This window comes from Neoarius graeffei, chromosome 12 (genome assembly GCF_027579695.1).
Source record: "Neoarius graeffei isolate fNeoGra1 chromosome 12, fNeoGra1.pri, whole genome shotgun sequence".
In the NCBI taxonomy this organism is placed as follows: domain Eukaryota; kingdom Metazoa; phylum Chordata; class Actinopteri; order Siluriformes; family Ariidae; genus Neoarius; species Neoarius graeffei.
The window spans coordinates 9,022,704-9,042,559 of NC_083580.1; the positions used below are offsets into that span (position 1 = coordinate 9,022,704).

The 19,856-nt window shown below is 39.4% G+C and overlaps 1 protein-coding gene across 15 annotated transcripts in view; it reads right to left on the reverse strand.

The window, feature by feature from the left end:
* The window catches only part of cast (calpastatin), a 145,090-nt gene that overhangs the window by 22,387 nt on the left and 102,847 nt on the right, over positions 1–19,856 (reverse strand). For all 15 annotated transcript variants that reach the window (XM_060935475.1, XM_060935466.1, XM_060935476.1 and 12 more), the window contains 8 exons: positions 8,732–8,836; positions 8,497–8,619; positions 6,300–6,410; positions 6,039–6,110; positions 5,883–5,948; positions 1,517–1,621; positions 1,287–1,406; positions 1,081–1,191 (listed from right to left, as the gene is read on the reverse strand). In XM_060935475.1, the coding sequence (XP_060791458.1) occupies positions 1,081–1,191; positions 1,287–1,406; positions 1,517–1,621; positions 5,883–5,948; positions 6,039–6,110; positions 6,300–6,410; positions 8,497–8,619; positions 8,732–8,836 (813 nt within the window). The remainder of the gene's footprint in view (positions 1–1,080; positions 1,192–1,286; positions 1,407–1,516; positions 1,622–5,882; positions 5,949–6,038; positions 6,111–6,299; positions 6,411–8,496; positions 8,620–8,731; positions 8,837–19,856) is intronic.

Genomic DNA, 19,856 nt, shown 5'->3' on the forward strand with positions numbered 1-19,856 from the left:
ACAAAGGTGTGGCTATTCTGTGGATTTTTCTTCCACCGCTAGGGGCGCTCTAACCGGAAGTAGAATCAAAAATAAGATAGACGAAAAATCAATGCAAAGAAGAATTAGCAGATCTTTAGCAGATAGAACACGCACGACAAATTACTAACTGGTAATTATTTTCAAATCCAGCGAAGATGATTAAAGTGACTTGTGGTTTCAAACACAGGAGAAATGAAGGTAAATAAATACCGGTTATTTTCTCTTGGTTCTGTTCCGTTTTAATCAGCAAAGTTGCTGCCGTGTTAAAAGGCACTGTTCGGAAAGAATCTGTTCAGGTACATACATGTACATTTACAGTACAAAATCGTTCTGTACATGCAGTAAATATCTAATTTTTCAACATAGATATCTGCGGCTTATAGCCCGGTGCGGCTTGTATATCTTTTTTTTCATTTTTTTTAAAAAATAGAGCGGATGCGGCTTATATACAGGTGCGCTCTATAGTCCAGAAAATACGGTATATTATTTACCAGCTTAAGGTCGGTCCGTATGGTGAAACACCATGACCTCGGCCCAGAGGGCCTCGCTCAGTACTTTCAAGACCTCGGTCACGGTATTTCATGATACGGACCTCCCAGCTGGTAAATAACATATGTATTCTAAGATCTTTGGGCTGCATCACACCAGGGCCAATGTGAAGCAGTGTTACCGTCATCACTCTGAAGTTAAATATTTTCCGAAAACATCATGTTATTCCTCTTTCACCACAGTGATTTGTCAACAATTAGTAAATAATTAATGAATGAAGAAATCATGCTTTTTATCCATTTATAACCTGCAGAATCTCCATGAAACAACTTGCTTAGAACGAGACGTATCCATCTATCTAGTCCTGATCATCACTCATACTTTCACAGCTACAGAGAATCCAGAAAGTGCAAAACCCTTTCCTGCGGTGGAAAATGTACTTATTGTTACAAAGCTTGGACACTGGAGACTCCTTCCATTCATACTAATCTTGAATCGGACTTGTCAGAAGGCGTTAATTAACTTTAACACACTGACTGACGAATTTACAAATAAAACAACATGACTCACATCTGCTGGGGGAGCAGAGGGAAGAACAGGGGCCTGGACTACGGGTGCCGCTGACGAGCTGGTGAAATCTCCGGAAAGGATATCCAGAGCCTCAGTTGTGTCCAGTGAAGGCTTTTAAAAAGACACAACCGTTCTCATTAAACAACTTCCTCATTGGTCAAACATCACGTTTTAGATTTAGGCGACTAGAATCTTTCTTTCGCTACCTCTTTCTTTGGGGGTGGAGGCTGTGTTTTGGGGTCGTCCTTGGGGAATCTGTAATCTGGAGGGAGTGTGTCATCTCTCTCACCCACACGTACACCTTTCTTTGATTCTAGCTTAGACTCCTAAATAAAACATATACAGAAACATTGGTGGATCCTTCTTTAGACGAATATACAGTTCCATGCATTTCAGATAATAATAATAATAATAATAATAATAATAATTTAAGTACATCAACAATTTCCTCAGGTCTGAGTTTTGGGGACTCAGGGACCGGTTTTGCTTCAGGGAGTGTGTCTCCTAGAGCATCAAGAGCAGTCAGATCCGTGTCGTACGCCTGAGGAAAACAGAGATGCACGTTTTAAATGTAGAGCTAACAGAAACCAAAATGGATATAAGAGCAGAGAAGAAAATACAAACATTAAATCAAGCTAAAATGGCACTGAGAAGAATTAAATTAGTTTAAGTACTCATTTACATGTAATTTTGCAGCATAATAAGTTTTTTTTGTTGTTGAAAACTTAAACTATTGGCCTAGCAAACACCATATCCTGCTGCTAGCCCTAGCTGACTAGCTAAATGCTAGTAAACAAGCTAACATTTGTCACAGGTAGACATAAGTGGGAGTTTCTCAGCAATTGGACAAAACTTATCAAACTATACAGTAACAATTAACATTAGCTAACCTAGCCAGCCAGAGAATAACAAACAACTATGATTATTAGCATTAGCTAAATTAGCCAGCTAGATTAGCATGCTAGGATGTGGTCTCAGGATTTCTCCAGTTTTATTGAGGGACTTTACAGTTGTAATTAGAATGGGAGACATGTTATGCATCAAAGATTCAGCCTCAGATTTTAAAAAGAAAAAAAGAAAGAAAAGGGGAAATCAAGTGGAGAAATGTCTTTGCTATACCAGTACAGGGCAGTGTAATACTGTTTACCGTACTACTATGACATAGTATTTATACACACTAGATTTTGAGCCGGTGGCACGGCGGTGTAGTGGTTAGCACTGTTGCCTCACAGCAAGAAGGTCCGGGTTCGAGCCCCGTGGCCGGCGAGGGCCTTTCTGTGCGGAGTTTGCATGTTGTCGCCGTGTCCGCGTGGGTTTCCTCCGGGTGCTCCGGTTTCCCCCACAGTCCAAAGACATGCAGGTTAGGTTAACTGGTGACTCTAAATTGACCGTAGGTGTGAATGTGAGTGTGAATGGTTGTCTGTGTCTATGTGTCAGCCCTGCGATGACCTGGTGACTTGTCCAGGGTGTACCCCGCCTCTCGCCCATAGTCAGCTGGGATAGGCTCCAGCTTGCCTGCGACCCTGTAGAACAGGATAAAGCAGCTACGGATAATGGATGGATGGATAGATTAACTATCCTAAGAAGTTAACTATTTAAAATACAGAGGTTATTTGACTTAACTTGTACTTAAAAACTGTTTCCAGCTAAATAGACATCATAGGCACCAACATTGCTAACAAGAAAAATCCTAGCATGCAGGAAAAGAGAATTTTACCACAGAACCCAAAAAAAACCAAAACAAAACCAAAAGCACATAATACTGATTACATAACTAACTAGAAGAGCACTCGTTAAAGTGCATATCTCCACCAAGCCACATATCAACATCAAATCACTTGAATCTAGGATAATACTAAATCTGTACACCAAATTTCATCCAAATCTGTTGAGTTTCATTGGGAAAACGCAAAGAAATCCTGGCTATACGGATTTGTATTCAAATCTAAATCAATTGTTCCTTGGCCCATGGTCCACCTTTCCTCCAAATTTCATCAAAATCCATTCACTACTTTTTGGGTTATGTTGGGAAAAGGCAAACAAATGAACAGAGGCAAAAATATAACCTCCTCCAACAAAGTTGGTGGAAGTAATTACGTAATACTTTCGAGTCGCATATATAAAACAGTAAGTTAGCTCTGGCAGGTGTGATTTTGAAGAGAATGTCTGGATAATGTGTTTTGAAACCAGATATGGATCAAGCAATATTAAAAAAAAAAAGTGAGGGAAAAGTCTTGATTGACGACTACTTAAGTACTGACACCTCCATTTTTTAAACCAACCAAAGAAACCATGATCCTGCCATCTTGGCTCACAAGACCAAGGTTTGCAAACTGATGAGCCAAAATTCACTTAAAGCTCACCCTTTGCCAGCGTATTTTGTTCACACTGGGTCTAGCCACTAATTTAACTTGGGGGGGGGGGGGGGGGAATATATATATATATATATATATATATATATATATATATATATATATATATATATATATTAGTGCTGTCAAGCGATTAAAATATTTATAGTTAACTCGCGATTAATCACAATTTAATCGCACATTTTTTGTCACATGAAAAACCATTGTAATTCTCTTATCAGCATAAAAATGTGAATGGGCTTGCTTTGTATTGCAAAGCATAACACGTCTTGACACAGCCACTGCAAAGTGAAACCTAAGCCGAACGCCAGGGCTAGCAAAAGAACCATGAGTGAAGTGATCTACTGCTTGAGTTAGTCTACAACTCAGAGAGACAGGTTACACAGTGACGGTAGGCTTGACATGCTTGATTATAATATAAAGTACACTATTATATTAACTTTAAGTTGTTCGTTGATAAATATTGCATTGAATCCGATCTTTACTGTTTCAGCTCACTTAACACATTTTGTACTTTTACACTTTCTGCCTGCGTCGCGCTGTCCAATCAGAGGCGGACAAATTTGCATATTACAGGAAGGATTTCTGGGATAGCATTGAGTTTACAGTTCAGAGGGATCTGGCTTCTTTAGACGCTGTCTTCTTAAAACTGAATAAATATTTAAAAAGAGCCAAATGAGCCAGTCTTTTGAACGGCTCTTTTCAAAGAACGGATCACAAAAATGCGGATCCCATCAAAGAGCCATAAATCCCATCTCTACTAGCGCGCCCTGCCCGCGCTGGTTCTTTGGGGGGAGGGCAGAGGACTCTGGCTGTGCAGGGCGTGGCATTACAGTCTAGCTGCTATCGGTTTTCTAAGCAAAGTCTCTGTTGCAAGTTCCTGGCAGTTTCAAAAGCTTATGAAAAACCTACATCATGTCACAGAGCGTTAATCTCGCGATAAAAAAAATTAATCGCCGTTAAAATTGAGTCAAGTTAACACGTTAATAATGCGACATTTTTGACAGCACTAATATTATTATATATATATATATATATATATATATATATATATATATATATATATATATATATATGATTCCACGCTTATGGGTACTGAAATGGGGACATGAACTTATTTTTAAAAATTCACCTAAAACCATTTCTTTTTTTACCATCAGGTCACAAAACATGTAATCTTTAATGAATGATATGTTAAAAGATAACTTTAATTTTCTGAGATGTAATAAAAACATTTATATGCCAAAGTCAGAACGTAACAGAAGTGTTGTGGACATATATATTGTCAATTTTAACAATGTAGAATTACTTTTTGAAACATAGGAAGGTGATGTTTTAGCAAATATAATTAATAAACATGTGTAGTAGAATAAACATACACATTCTTTCAATAAGATTAACATGGTATATAGCTAGATTGTAATTAATTTGTAACAGACGCGAGATGGACAATCGTAACAGAAGTAATGTAACAGACATCATTTTGGAACTCATAGGCTTGACTTTGGCATATAAATATGTTTTTATTACATCTCAGAAAATTAAAGTTATCTTTTAACATATCATGCATTAAAGATTACATGTTTTGTGACCTGATGGTAAAAAAAGAAATGGTTTTAGGTGAATTTTTAAAAATAAGTTCATGTCCCCATTTCAGTACCCATAAGCGTGGAATCACTCATATTTTATATATATATATATATATATATATATATATATATATATATATATATATATATATTTATTAGGGTGCATCAGTTGCTGCCCCCTAAAAATGAAAAGTTCCTCCGATCATGATGCATTTTTGTTTTTATGTTCCTTTTGGTAAGAAAACACACTGGGTGAAATATTTTGACAAAATTCAAAAGTTTAATGGTGGCACCAGGAGCTCAAAGTTATGGAAAAAGCTGCTATTTTATGACTTTTGACAATTTCGATGACTTTTCATGAAACATTATGGCACCTTATAGAGTATACCAAATATCTTAGATACACATTTTTAGTACACATTCTAAATATATTATCAAGCACAGTTTGAGTTTTAGCTGTTCATTGAATCATTGTTCAACTACTTTTAAACAATACAAATGTATTATGAATCACATTAATGCTTCTCAATCCCTTGCAAAGGTTCTTAACATGATCTCTGGGTCACAAGAAATCAATAAATGGAGTCCGACATTGTGATTCAAACCTTACGCGAAAACATAAAATAAGCGTTTTTTGGCAAAAAATGAACCTCATGGTGCCACCATCAGACTTTTGAATATGGTCAAAAAATTTTACAGGATGTCTTTATTGGTGAAAAGGAACACCCAAACAAAAATGCATCAGATTTTATGAAAGTGAGGGCAACTGATGCACCCACCCACCCACACATACATACATACACACATACATACACACACACAGTTTCAGCATTTATAGTACCTGTTCAGGAGTGGGTGGAGTGATTTTAGTGACTGGTGGTTGGACAGGAGGCGCTCCAGAACAGACCTACAGAAACAAGATACACAATATTAGAGCCATCTACTGGTCATGGCAACATAACTCAAACTTCAGTAAACTTATGGCAGTGTGAAATACCTTTTTGGCATGGGCTGGAGCCACAAAATCGCCTGTCAGAGCATCAAGAGCTGAAAGATCCTCCACTTGGGGCTGGAAGAACCCAGGAGGGGAAGAAAAAAAAAAAAGACTATACATTATTGGTAGAATAAGACATTGCTCCCAGCATGAACTTAATGACCAAGGCCAACTGCTTCATCGTCTTTAGCTCAAAGTGAGTTTTCTTAGAAGGAAACATTTTGGTCGAGTTAAACTTTTATGGTTGTGTAGTGATGTTCTTACCTGCTTGGCTTGGGCATTAGGAGGAACAGGGGCATGAACAGCAGGTGCTACAGTGGAGTCAGTGAAATCTCCAGACAGAAGATCCAGAGCCTCACTCGTGTCCATGGAAGTCTGGAGAAAACAACATTTGCAGCAAATATTGATTTATTAAAATGAGCAGACTATTAGTCTCATAATAATACATTGAGCGCTTGAACAAAACCTAGAATTTCATCCAGTACATAATATACAAACTAACTTTAGAATACAATTTCAACCAGTGTAGATACATTTAAGAGTCATAATCCAATAAACAACAAAAATCATGTGAAAAGGTTTCATGGACTGTATAAAAACAAACATTTCATACCCAAGTCCATACAAAATAAATGTAACTGAATAGGAGTACATTATTTAGAATGGCGTGATAAGGTTTGAGCACTATAAACAGAGTGTTACTGCTCCTTACAAAAATTAAATAAATAAAAAAAATCAAAATCTATTCTTTGCTATAGAGATTTTACAGTAAGTATCACTTTGTACATTATATATAATATTGTACATTTTATATGCGAGACAAATACAAAAATCAGCTGATGAGAAAAAGTTCTGAAATATGCATTTTTTGCGTCAAGGCTAAAATAAGTCAATACATTTTTTTTACCCTACTTCTAAGATCTCCAGGACATTTTGTTCATTCTGTCGTCATCCAGAAAACCCTTTTTATTCTATTTGCATTCACTGGATATGAGCAATCGTGCACTCTGATTGGCTACTCTACTACTAGGATATCAGCTCATATACCATGAGTAGAGAAAAACAAAATGGCAGAGCAACAGAGGATGAAAAAACAAAACCACAAAAAAAAGCAACAAAATATGGATTAAAAGTATTTGATGGTAAGAACATCTCATTATCTCTAGCCGCTTTATCCTGTTCTACAGGGTCGCAGGCAAGCTGGAGCCTATCCCAGCTGACTACGGGCGAAAGGCGGGGTACACCCTGGACAAGTCGCCAGGTCATCACAGGGCTGACACATAGACACAGACAACCATTCACACTCACATTCACACCTACGCTCAATTTAGAGTCACCAGTTAACCTAACCTGCATGTCTTTGGACTGGGGGGGAAACCGGAACACCCGGAGGAAACCCATGCGGACACGGGGAGAACATGCAAACTCCACACAGAAAGGCCCTCGCCGGCCACGGGGCTCGAACCCGGACCTTCTTGCTGTGAGGCGACAGCGCTAACCACTACACCACCGTATCGCCTGGTAAGAATATGTTTTATTATTTATTTTTCAAGAATTATTATTATGATTATTATTATTATGAGTATTTTTCACAAATTGCTCGTCATTTCGCTGGTTTGTTTACATTCTAAGCGGAAATTATTTTGTTGGACGTTTTGTATAAAGTTTTTATTTATTGAATTTGCAAAAAATTAAAATTCACTGGATTTTGAGAAACAGAGCATGTGGATAGAATAAAACAGTTATTCCACTCAATCTCGTCATACATGGCTTAGAGCCGACTTGGTGCTCGGTGGCCATCAGCTCATGTACGGTACGACTCGATTTTGTGGAATAACTTAATTATTTAGCATTTAAATTAACTGACTAAACAAATACAACTTGCATACGCAAACAGAAATAACATGCCAATATAATAAGAAATACTCGCTTCAAATTCAGCTTCGGTAAGTAGTATTTAAATCCGACTGGACTTCTGTTTAAGATTTTATGACACATCCAGATGCCTTGTCCTTCTCCTACTAAACTTTCTCCAATGACCTCGATGAACGGCACGGTGGTGTAGTGGTTAGCACGGTCGCCTCACAGCAAGAAGGTTCCGGGTTCGAACCCAGCGGCCGGTGAGGGCCTTTCTGTGTGGAGCTTGCATGTTCTCCCCGTGTTTGCGTGGGTTTCCTCCGGGTGCTCCGGTTTCCCCCACAATCCAAAGACATGCAGTTGGGTTAACATGGGGTGGCCTTGGGCTGATGTGCCCTTGAGCAAGGTACTGAACCCCTGACTGCTCCCTGGGCGCTGTGATGTGGCTGCCCACTGCTCTGAGCATGTGTTCACTGCTTCAGATGGGTTAAATGCAGAGGATGAATTTCACTGTGCTTGAAGTGTGCATGTGACAAATAAAGCTTTCTTCTTCTTCTTCTTCTTCTTCTTATTATTATTATTATTAGACACCTCCTGCATTCACCTCTTTTGGTGGAGAAGGCAGCTTCTTGCCCTTGTCCTTATCCTCCTTGAACCTGTACTCAGGTGGCAGTGTGTCATCTCTCTCTCCCACACGCACACCTTTCTCTGACTTCAGCTTCTTCTCCTGGATGCATGCAACACACACAGCATTACTCGATTACCAAGTCACGCCTGCTCATTAAAAGCATGCTCGTTTAATAAAAGGACTGAAACATAAATAAAATAGTTGTAATTACATCGACAATTTCCTCAGGTTTGAGTTCTGGGCACTTGGGAACGGGTTTTGCTTCAGGTAACGTATCGACTAGAGCTTCAAGAGCATCCAGAGACATGGGGTCTGCCTGAGGAAACACACAGGAGGAACAGAGATTAAAAATAAATAAATAAATTGGACCAACAACAGTGACGGATTAATTAACAGCTCAACTAAATCTAAATGAGGTAACTGGTAAAAACAGATGGAGAAATTTACTGCTCATGGGAGAAATAAAACATGACTTGGTGTGCGGTTCTCGGAAAACAATCAATGACCAAGTGTTGTGATTTTACTATCCCATGTTTTACTGTTTTCCTGTCAATCAGAGCACATCCTGAAGCATGTTGTACTTTTTATCCCGTTACAGCTACATTTCACTTTTTGGCACATCCATGAACAAAATTAGTTCCTGTTATCATGGATACTGTAAGTTACAGTCATATCCTCACCATTCTCAGGTTTTTTTTTTCTTATGTTTTAAGGTAAGACGACATTGTCATGTTGCCAAGAAACCAGAAAATGCAAACTGTACAAATCCTGGAGACTTTGTGTCGGTTACTGACATTGGTGACTCTTTGCAAAAATGTCTCAACATATTAAAACAAACAAACAAACAAACAAACAAACAGATAAACCTTGCAAAATGTCAAATCCTTTATAATATTTACAAAAAAAAAGTGCATTACCTACATGTTGATAATAGCAATATTTCTCAATCATCAGCTGTCAGGTTATAGTCCTATGAAAATCCATGACCTTGACATTTCAAAGTCATTCAAGGTCAAAGGTCATGGCAGCAACTGAAAGCCCATATGGGACTTCTTACAAGTTGATAATGGCAAACATCTGGCTGTCATGAACCATTAAAAAAAAAAAAAAAAAAAGTTATAGCCCTTTGAAAACCCATGACCTTCAGTTTGACCTTTGAGGGTCACTCAAGGTCAAAGATCATGTTGCCAAATGAAAGCCCATATGGCACTTCCTATAAGTTGATCACGGTAAATATCTGTCTACCATCAACCGCTTTCAAGTTACAGCCCTCTGAAAATCCATGACCTTGAGTTTGACCTTTCAGGGTCACTCAAGGTCAAAGATCATGGTGCCAAATGAAAGGCCATATAGGAGTTCCTATATGCTCATAATAGTAAACATCTGTCTATCGGAAACTGCTTTTGAGTTATAATGGAAAATATGTTATTTTGACCGAAAGGTTGACTTTTCCGGTGACCTTGACCTTCACTCGATTATCTCCCAAATTTAATCAGTTAATCTACGGATCATTGTCCACCTACCCTGAAAATCTGAAGGCAAATCGGTGCAACTGTCTAGATGCTAGATTGTTAACAGAAACACAAAACAAACAAACAAAAACAAACAAACAGTACTGATTACAATACCTCGCCCCGCTTACGCGGGTAAGGTTATAACACAAACAAACAAACAAACCCCCTCCCTTCTTTATTACATAAAAGTCCACGTAGAGGAGCTGTAGAGTCAGGTTTTCAGAATTAAAGGGCCGGAAAACTCATGGAAACCCCGCCCTCCAACCAAATCAGTAGCGTTTTTTTTTTAATGAACATTTGCAGTTGTTATTAACATTAACCCCCCCAAAAAAAACCCCCAAAAAAACCACCATTCTTCCACAAGGTATACATCAGTGATGGGAGGGGAGGAGAGAGAGAAGAAAAAAGGGAGAAAAAAAAAGTGCGTCATTAATGGTTGCATCATAATGGATATTAAAATACCTAGTGCGTGTGCGCGCGCACGCATGCGTGCACTTGCTTGTCTGAGGTTTGACTGAGCAGGTTGGGTTTTGACAAAAGTGCCAGTGGCATGTACACAACTGAGCCATTTATTTATTTCCGAAACAAAACTTGGGTTTCCAAGGTGACTTGCGTTTCCAAGGAAACACTAATTATTGTCCCAAATATTTATATTTTGCAGTCTGGGATTTGTGAGAAAAGCTGGTAAATTCTTGTGTTTAATTCACACACAAATTCCTGAATTAACACACAAGATAAACTTTATTCATCCCTCGGTGAGGAAATTTACATGTTACAGCAGCTCACAAATAGAACAAAGGGTCATAAATAAACAGTAACAAAAAAACTGAGTGCAGTAAAAGTATAAAAAAAACTAGAGGAAATAAATATATAAATCACTAGAACACACTAATGGTTCCAATAGTGTGTGTTTCTGTGAACATGCAGCCAAACTTACTTATGAGGCAATAACACGTCACTGTTAAATCGACGCAATCTGTATATAAGAAAAGTTGGCTACAGTTTACTATAGTTCTATCATCTTTTTATATCTTCATGCTTTATGGGAACCATGTTTATTGCATATTTGACTAACACTAGAGCGGCGGCTACAATTATCGACAGTCCATAATTATCGACATCTTTGCAGATTTATCAATAAAAAGCAATTTTACAATGGTGAGTTTCAGTGACAGTTATTATTGGTTAATTAATCAACCGGAAGACCCGCCTCACCCTTTGATCTTGTCGTCTGATGACACAGCTCGTTACCGGAGATGGAATTTTTCTTAGCATAATCAGCAATTTGAGGAAAACCCGGACGTTATCATCATCATCGCAGGTAAGCATGGTGGAAAGATCATGGACATGTTTTTACTGATCAAATTTCACCGATATTTCATAATCTCCTTGTCGAAACCTACTTTGTTTCTTACTCTTTGATTTGACAGCCGCCATCTTGTATCTAAACACGCGTTTGAGAAGTCACGTGAGGTGTCGATAATAGTGATCACTTTCACTGGTGTCCACCATTATCGACACCCTGTGGAATTAAGTGACATTTACAACTTATGGATCGATCTTTGTGAAAAAATAAATGCTGTGATTTATAATTTCTTTTTTTCTGATTCATAACAGAATGGGATGTTTATAGAGTATTAGGAATCCTACTGCAATAATAGAATTAGACCAGAATTAAATTCCTAGCATATGAAAGATGACATGTTTGAAATATTCAGATTTTTTTTTTTTGCAGTTTGCTGTAAATATCTACCACATGTTACAATATCAGTAGATGTTTTATATTTTGTTTCGAAGAATGACGTGACCTTTGACCTGGGTTTTCATATGGTTACAATATCAGTTGCCCGTTGACATTTATTGGTAAACTACAAAACTAGAAATTAATACAAACAACAATGAATGATTAACAAAATGTGATCTATGGAAATACTTCGAAAGTGGGTAGAAAGTGGAACAAAGAGATTTGACACAAGTTCAACATTATCAGTTCATTTGTTTACAAACATTCGAATTACTTCCTCATTTACGTAGGCACCGACATGGATATATTTATATATTTTGTACTAAATATAAGTTGATGTAAAACAAATTTTAAATAAAAGCTGTGTTTTGTTAACTTAATACCACATACCAATTATTTTTTAATAAATAATCATTTGGGTGTCAATAATTGTGGAACGATGTTGATAACTGTGGACAAAAGGTGTCAATACTTATGGAACGGTGTCACGTGATCCGATACACTCAGTTAATCAAGAATCAACTTTTTTTTTTCCCAGTGGATGTTCCCAGTAGAAAGTCTTTTCTACTTTTGCAATGGCTAAAAGATTGTTAAGCTGTCGATAATTGTAGCCGCTGCTCTACCACATTTTTATTGTGCTATCTTACAGTTAACTAGAGTTAGAACAGGATAAAGTGGCTAGAGATGAGATTATCCTCTTAACTACTGCATTACCATGCACTGCAAACATATCGTGAATTTATTTAATATTTCTCATTATGAGATTTAGATCAAAGTTTGAGATTAAGATTATTAAATCCATTTCAAGACAACTTCTCATCTCACATCATTACAGTATCTCTAGCCGCTTTATCCTGTTCTACAGGGTTGCAGGCAAGCTGGAGCCTATCCCAGCTGACTATGGGCGAAAGGCGGGGTACACCCTGGACAAGTCGCCAGGTCATCACAGGGCTGACACATATGGCCCTTTTCCACTACCCTTTTTCAGCTCACTTCAGCTCGCTTCAGCCTGACACGGCTCGCGTTTCGACTACCTCAAAACAGCACGACTCAGCTCGCTTCAGCCCTGCTTAGCACCCAAAACTCGCACGGTTTTGGAGTAGGGCTGAAGCGAGCCAAACCGAGCTGAGTGAGGCTGGGGGCGTGAGCAGACACTCCCTTGTGCACTGATTGGTGAGGAGGAGTGTCCTCACATGCCCACACACGCCCCGCGAGCACGCTGGGATCTGTAAACACCGTAAACCCGGAAGAAGAAGAATTACGAGAATTTCTGAAGCCTTATGCACCTCGCCTCATCTATACGCTCTTGCCAGTATCTGTTGGCGTTGTCGGTGACAACAAGCCACAGCACCAAGACCAGCAACACTAACGACTCCATGTCCTCCATGTTTATTGTTTACTATCCGGGTCGTGAGACTACCGCTTAAAAGATCACTGATGTCACTGTTTGCGCCGCTTAACAACATCACGTGACGTCCACCCACTTTCGCTAACTCCACCCAATGCGTCCACCCACTTCCAGCCAGCACGGTTCAGCGCGGTTGTAGTCGAAATGCAACTCCAACAGCCCCACTCAGCTCAATTCAGCCCAACTCAGCACGGCACGGCTCAGCCCAACTCAGCCGCGTTTGTAGTGGAAAAGCGGCAATAGACACAGACAACCATTCACATTCACACCTACGGTCAATTTAGAGCCACCAGTTAACCTAACCTGCATGTCTTTGGACTGTGGGGGAAACCGGAGCACCCGGAGGAAACCCACGCGGCCACAGGGAGAACATGCAAACTCCGCACAGAAAGGCCCTCGCCGGCCACGGGGCTCGAACCCGGACCTTCTTGCTGTGAGGCGACAGCGCTAACCACTTCACCACCGTGCCGCCTTTGAGACAACTTAAATGGAGTAAAATCAATAAACCTCTAGGTATTTCTATATTTGTTTGATCATAATCTCATAAGTAAGGAAGAAAACCTGTCAGGGCAACACAGCTGTGATGAAACTGACACTGGAGACTCCTTCCATCAATGTTAAATAAAATGTCTCACCATGTGCCGTACAAGTCCCTGCGAATAAGCTGATAATATTTTAGCAAAGTGTATTAAAGTGCATATCACAGGTAAATTCAGGAGCAAGATCAATCATAATTCTCCTATTTTATATTAAACTTTGGTCAAATATCTGTAACATTCTGCATTCTCTGCAATTTTTTTTACCTTGCGCAATACCAGAAAAATTCAGTTGAAATCAAGCCATTTGAGGCGAATTGGTCCGCCTCTGAAAAACCTTGGCATTTAGATTTCCCGGCAAACATTGATTTTCGTGACGTCACGTGCGGGACGCCTCCTTCTGAATCCTACGTCAGTGCTGGTTTGTTTATGAGAAAACGACCTGGTGGTTTTCTGCAAATTTCTTCAACGTTATCGCGTAATTATTAAAATGGTTAACAGATGTATCGTAGGAGGGTGTAGCAACACCAATCTTGATGGGATTAGTACTCATCGTTTCCCAAAAGACCGAACAATGAGAGAGAAATGGGAGCGCTTGGTCTACACAGGCTGTGCACTGAAACCGTGCAAAGCTCGCGCAGCCTGCTGGCGCTTCTGCAGGTAACGTCACGAATCTGGCTCCAGACTCCCTTGGGATTTTTCCAGACGCGTTTTATTTTATTTTTTTCTGCTGTAGACAGACAGCCTTGTGCAAAATTACCCTTCTGGATGAGTGTGTAAAGGGACATACTTTCATATAAAAAAAACAAACAAACACGAAATTGGTCTAGAATATGCACTTTAAGGTGTGTTTAGCTTTGCAGCTGGAAGTACCGTCAGAACTGCTGTTAGAGAAAATTCATTGAAACATTCTGACCAGTCAGAATCAAGAATTCAACAGTGCTGGGGTGTAATATACAGTTGTGGTCAGAAGATGACACGAATGTCATCTAGAATTTGTGCACAAGTTTTAATTTTCTTTGGGTTTTCTGAAGTCAACACAGGATCAAAACTATACATACAGCACACCTAATATTGGGGTAAAATGTCTCTTCACAAGATTCACCTTGACCAAACATTTTTGTTTACCATGAACAAGCTTCTGGCAGAATTCTGGTTGGATATTTCACGACTCTTCATGGTAGAATTGGTAGAGTTCAATTAATTTTTTTTCTTGGCATGGACTCGACTTATAAGCACGGTCCACATATTTTCAATAGGGTTGAAGTCAGGACTTGTTTTAAGCTTAAATGTTAGCCTGATTTATCCTCCACAACCAGCTCTGATGCGTGTTTGGGTTCATTGTCATGTTGTAACTCCCAAGTCGTGTTCAAGTTTCTGATGGTTTATGCTGAAGAATTCTGAGGTTGTCTTCTTTCTTCATTATTCCATCCATTTTGTGCAATGAACCAGTTCCACTGGCAGCAAAACAGCCCCAGAGCATGATGATCCTACCACCACCACCAGCTGGTACAGTGTCCCTCTGTACATGGTGGTCATTGTGGCCAAACAACTCAATCTTTGTCTCATCTAACCATACGGCTATCCTCCAGAAGGCTTTTTCTTTGTCCGTGTGGTCAGCTTCAAACTTTAGTTAAAGCTTGAAGGTGTCAATTTTGGAGCAGGGGGGTTATTTCTTGGATAGCAGCCTCTTAGTCCACTGTAGACAGTGATCTATCAGCTTCCAGTTCATGGCAGGGCTGTGCCATGGTGGTTCCCAGCTTGTTCCTGACTATCCAAACCAATTTCCTTTCAGCTGAGGGTGACAGTTTGGGTTTTCTTGAAGCAAAGTGACTACACCTCACAATAATTTGCATACAATTGTTTGAACTGATCTTGGAATTTGCAGTTGTTTAGAAATGGCTCCAGGAGACATTCCAGAGTTGTGTATATCTGCGATCCTCTTTCTCAGATCTGCACTGAGCTCCTTGGGCTTTCCCATTTTACTGTGTGTTGGTCAACCCAATGAGTGCTGTAAACAAACCCTTTTTATGAAGGCACAGAGAAGCTATCGGCTGTAGTCAATCATGATCACTAACAGGAAGTTAAGAGACCTTGGCAAGATAAGAGACATTTTGGAAGTTTCAGCACCTCTGAATTAATAATCTAAGCGAGCATATGTACATTTTTGACCCTGTATGTATAATTTTGACCCGATGTTGATTACAGAAAACCCAAAGAAAATTAAAACTTGTGCACCAAATTCTAGTGTTTTTTTTAATTAAAGATGTATGCTGTACAATCATTCTGCCACAGAAAAAGAACAGTTCAAAGAAATTCCTGAAAGCCCAAATATTGCCATGACATTCATATCCAAGATGACATTCATGCCACTATATGTAAACTTCTGACCACAACTGTACACTATACAGCCAAAAGTTTGTGGACACCTGACCATCAGACCTGTGGTTCTTCCACGAAGTTGGGAGTACACAACTGGATAAAATCTCTTTGCATGCTGTAGAATTTACAGTTACAGTTTCCCTTTACTGGAACTAAGGAGCAAGTCCAAACCTGTTCCAGCAAGACAATGACCGTGTGCATCAAGTGAGCTCCATGAAGATATGGTTTGCCAAGGTTGGTGACCTCAAGCTCACTGAACACCTTTAGGATGAATTGAAATGCCAACTGCCTCCCAGACCTCCTCACTCAATATCAGTGCCTGACCTCACTAATGCTCTTGTAGCTGAATGATCACAAATCCCCACAGCCACGCCCCAAAATCTAATGGAAAGACTTCGCGCAAGATTGGAGGAGGTTATTATAACAGCAAAGCAGGAACTCAATTTGGAATGGGATGTTCAACAAGAACATGTGGGTGTGACAGTCAGGTGTACGTAAACTTATGGTTATAGTGCATTAGATGAAAAATGTACCTACCGTATAGTCAAGATATTGTCACTTGTGTTAACTGTATGTAATAATACAACTATAATGTTTATACACGGTATTGCTATTGTTGTATTTGTGTCAAAAAACCCACCACGACAGTATTGATATGGGTGCCAGGGTAGAAGAGTCTTAACACGTACAAGTACACACAAGTTCATCGCGTCTCTGAGTAAATACTGCCGAGTGAGTCAGCGTGTGTGTGAGAGGGATCAGAAACCAGCTTGTCCAGGTTTTCAGCACACTGTCTGAAATACCGAAAGGCTACAGCAGGAGTCCATTTTTGTCCCTCAAGGTACAATCTACACTAATGGACCCCCTATGGCTCATTATTGGACGTTAAGGTAACTATGTGTACCTTTTTAGGACCAAAAAGGTCCATATATTTTCCCAAGCAGTACATAAAGGGTACAAATAAGTACCATAGAAGGTACTGCCCAGTGACAAGCCAGTGTACCCCTAAAGGTACAATAAATGTACAACCCCGATTCCAAAAAAGTTGGGACAAAGTACAAATTGTAAATAAAAACGGAATGCAATAATTTACAAATCTCAAAAACTGATATTGTATTCACAATAGAACATAGACAACATATCAAATGTTGAAAGTGAGGCATTTTGAAATTTCATGCCAAATATTGGCTCATTTGAAATTTCATGACAGCAACACATCTCAAAAAAGTTGGGACAGGGGCAATAAGAGGCTGGAAAAGTTAAAGGTACAAAAAAGGAACAGCTGGAGGACCAAATTGCAACTCATTAGGTCAATTGGCAATAGGTCATTAACATGACTGGGTATAAAAAGAGCATCTTGGAGTGGCAGCGGCTCTCAGAAGTAAAGATGGGAAGAGGGTCACCAATCCCCCTAATTCTGCGTCGACAAATAGTGGAGCAATATCAGAAAGGAGTTCGACAGTGTAAAATTGCAAAGAGTTTGAACATATCATCATCGACAGTGCATAATATCATCAAAAGATTCAGAGAATCTGGAAGAATCTCTGTGCGTAAGGGTCAAGGCCGGAAAACCATACTGGGTGCCCATGATCTTCGGGCCCTTAGACGGCACTGCATCACATAAAGGCATGCTTCTGTATTGGAAATAACAAAATGGGCTCAGGAATATTTCCAGAGAACATTATCTGTGAACACAATTCACCGTGCCGTCCGCCGTTGCCAGCTAAAACTCTATAGTTCAAAGAAGAAGCCGTATCTAAACATGATCCAGAAGCGCAGACGTCTTCTCTGGGCCAAGGCTCATTTAAAATGAACTGTGGCAAAGTGGAAAATTGTTCTGTGGTCAGACGAATCAAAATTTGAAGTTCTTTATGGAAATCAGGGACGCCGTGTCATTCGGACTAAAGAGGAGAAGGACGACCCAAGTTGTTATCAGCGCTCAGTTCAGAAGCCTGCATCTCTGATGGTATGGGGTTGCATTAGTGCGTGTGGCATGGGCAGCTTACACATCTGGAAAGACACCATCAATGCTGAAAGGTATATCCAGGTTCTAGAGCAACATATGCTCCCATCCAGACGACGTCTCTTTCAGGGAAGACCTTGCATTTTCCAACATGACAATGCCAAACCACATACTGCATCAATTACAGCATCATGGCAGTGTAGAAGAAGGGTCCGGGTACTGAACTGGCCAGCCTGCAGTCCAGATCTTTCACCCATAGAAAACATTTGGCGCATCATAAAACGGAAGATACGACAAAAAAGACCTAAGACAGTTGAGCAACTAGAATCCTACATTAGACAAGAATGGGTTAACATTCCTATCCCTAAACTTGAGCAACTTGTCTCCTCAGTCCCCAGACGTTTACAGACTGTTGTAAAGAGAAAAGGGGATGTCTCACAGTGGTAAACATGGCCTTGTCCCAACTTTTTTGAGATGTGTTGTTGTCATGAAATTTAAAATCACCTAATTTTTCTCTTTAAATGATACATTTTCTCAGTTTAAACATTTGATATGTCATCTATGTTCTATTCTGAATAAAATATGGAATTTTGAAACTTCCACATCATTGCATTCCGTTTTTATTTACAATTTGTACTTTGTCCCAACTTTTATGGAATCAGGGTTGTACTTTATTTTCTAAGAGTGCAGGAGAGATACGTGTTTGCACGCTTCATCTTCTCAGAACATTCCACACTGCAAGAAACATCAATGATAATGACCTGAACTGTCAAGTTCTACCATCTACTGCACCTCAAGCTTTTAAGCCGATCATATAACATGCAGGAAGTACAAATAAATGGATTATTATGCCAGGAAATTTATCACCACTTGCTTCCTTGAGTGTCTATTTTATAGCAAATAATTCCATATACGTGGCATATCAACACATTCTACTGAATAACAAGCTATAATCAATCAATCATTCAGGACTTTTTTTTTTTAAACCGCTAATTCACAAGGAATTGAATTTAATCAAATTGAATAAACCGATTTTAAAATGTGTTTTCTTTTACATAAAAAGTACTGCGTCTTGCTGAATGCTGGTCTGAGCTTGTATTTGAAAAGGTCCATGACTGTTTTACAACAGGAATCCAAATAATCTTCAAGAACAAATGTTTTATCATCGCTGCCACCGGTTCACACCCTCGGTGTTTGGAAATTATGAACAGCTACCACTATAGCTGATGGGACGCATAACGGAGACATAAAGGAGTACATTTTATTCGAGATCAAAGTCCAATATGCTTTGGTATAGTTTTGTCGTCACCATTCAGAAGACATTCTAATGTCTCTACTGCCTCACAAGTGCCAACAAAAATCCCTGACTGTGTGGCTTGGTTTAGTTTTGGTCCTGTTAGTCCAATGGTGTATCGTTCCCTAGTTAAAGCCTTTGCTACGGTACGTACACAGCCCTGACTGCCATGTCATCCTCATATTGAAGGTTATTTCACTTGTTCAGTCACTACTGCTATGGTAATGCTAATTTCAATTAGCACAGCTAATGCATTTTCAATGTCCTGTTAGCACCAAACTAATAGCAGCCTGAAGATACAGACACACAAAGTAAATCTTTAGTTCACTTATGAACCTGTGAATCATCACTGAGGTCGAATTATTTTTATTTAGCACACCGCTTTGTGCAGCTAGCTAGCTGGGTAACATGAGCGAGCTAAAACACAGGGTCGTATTTGGGTAGTTCACAGCAAAATGTGGTAGCTTTTTTTAGTTGCACTACAAGATAATGGTA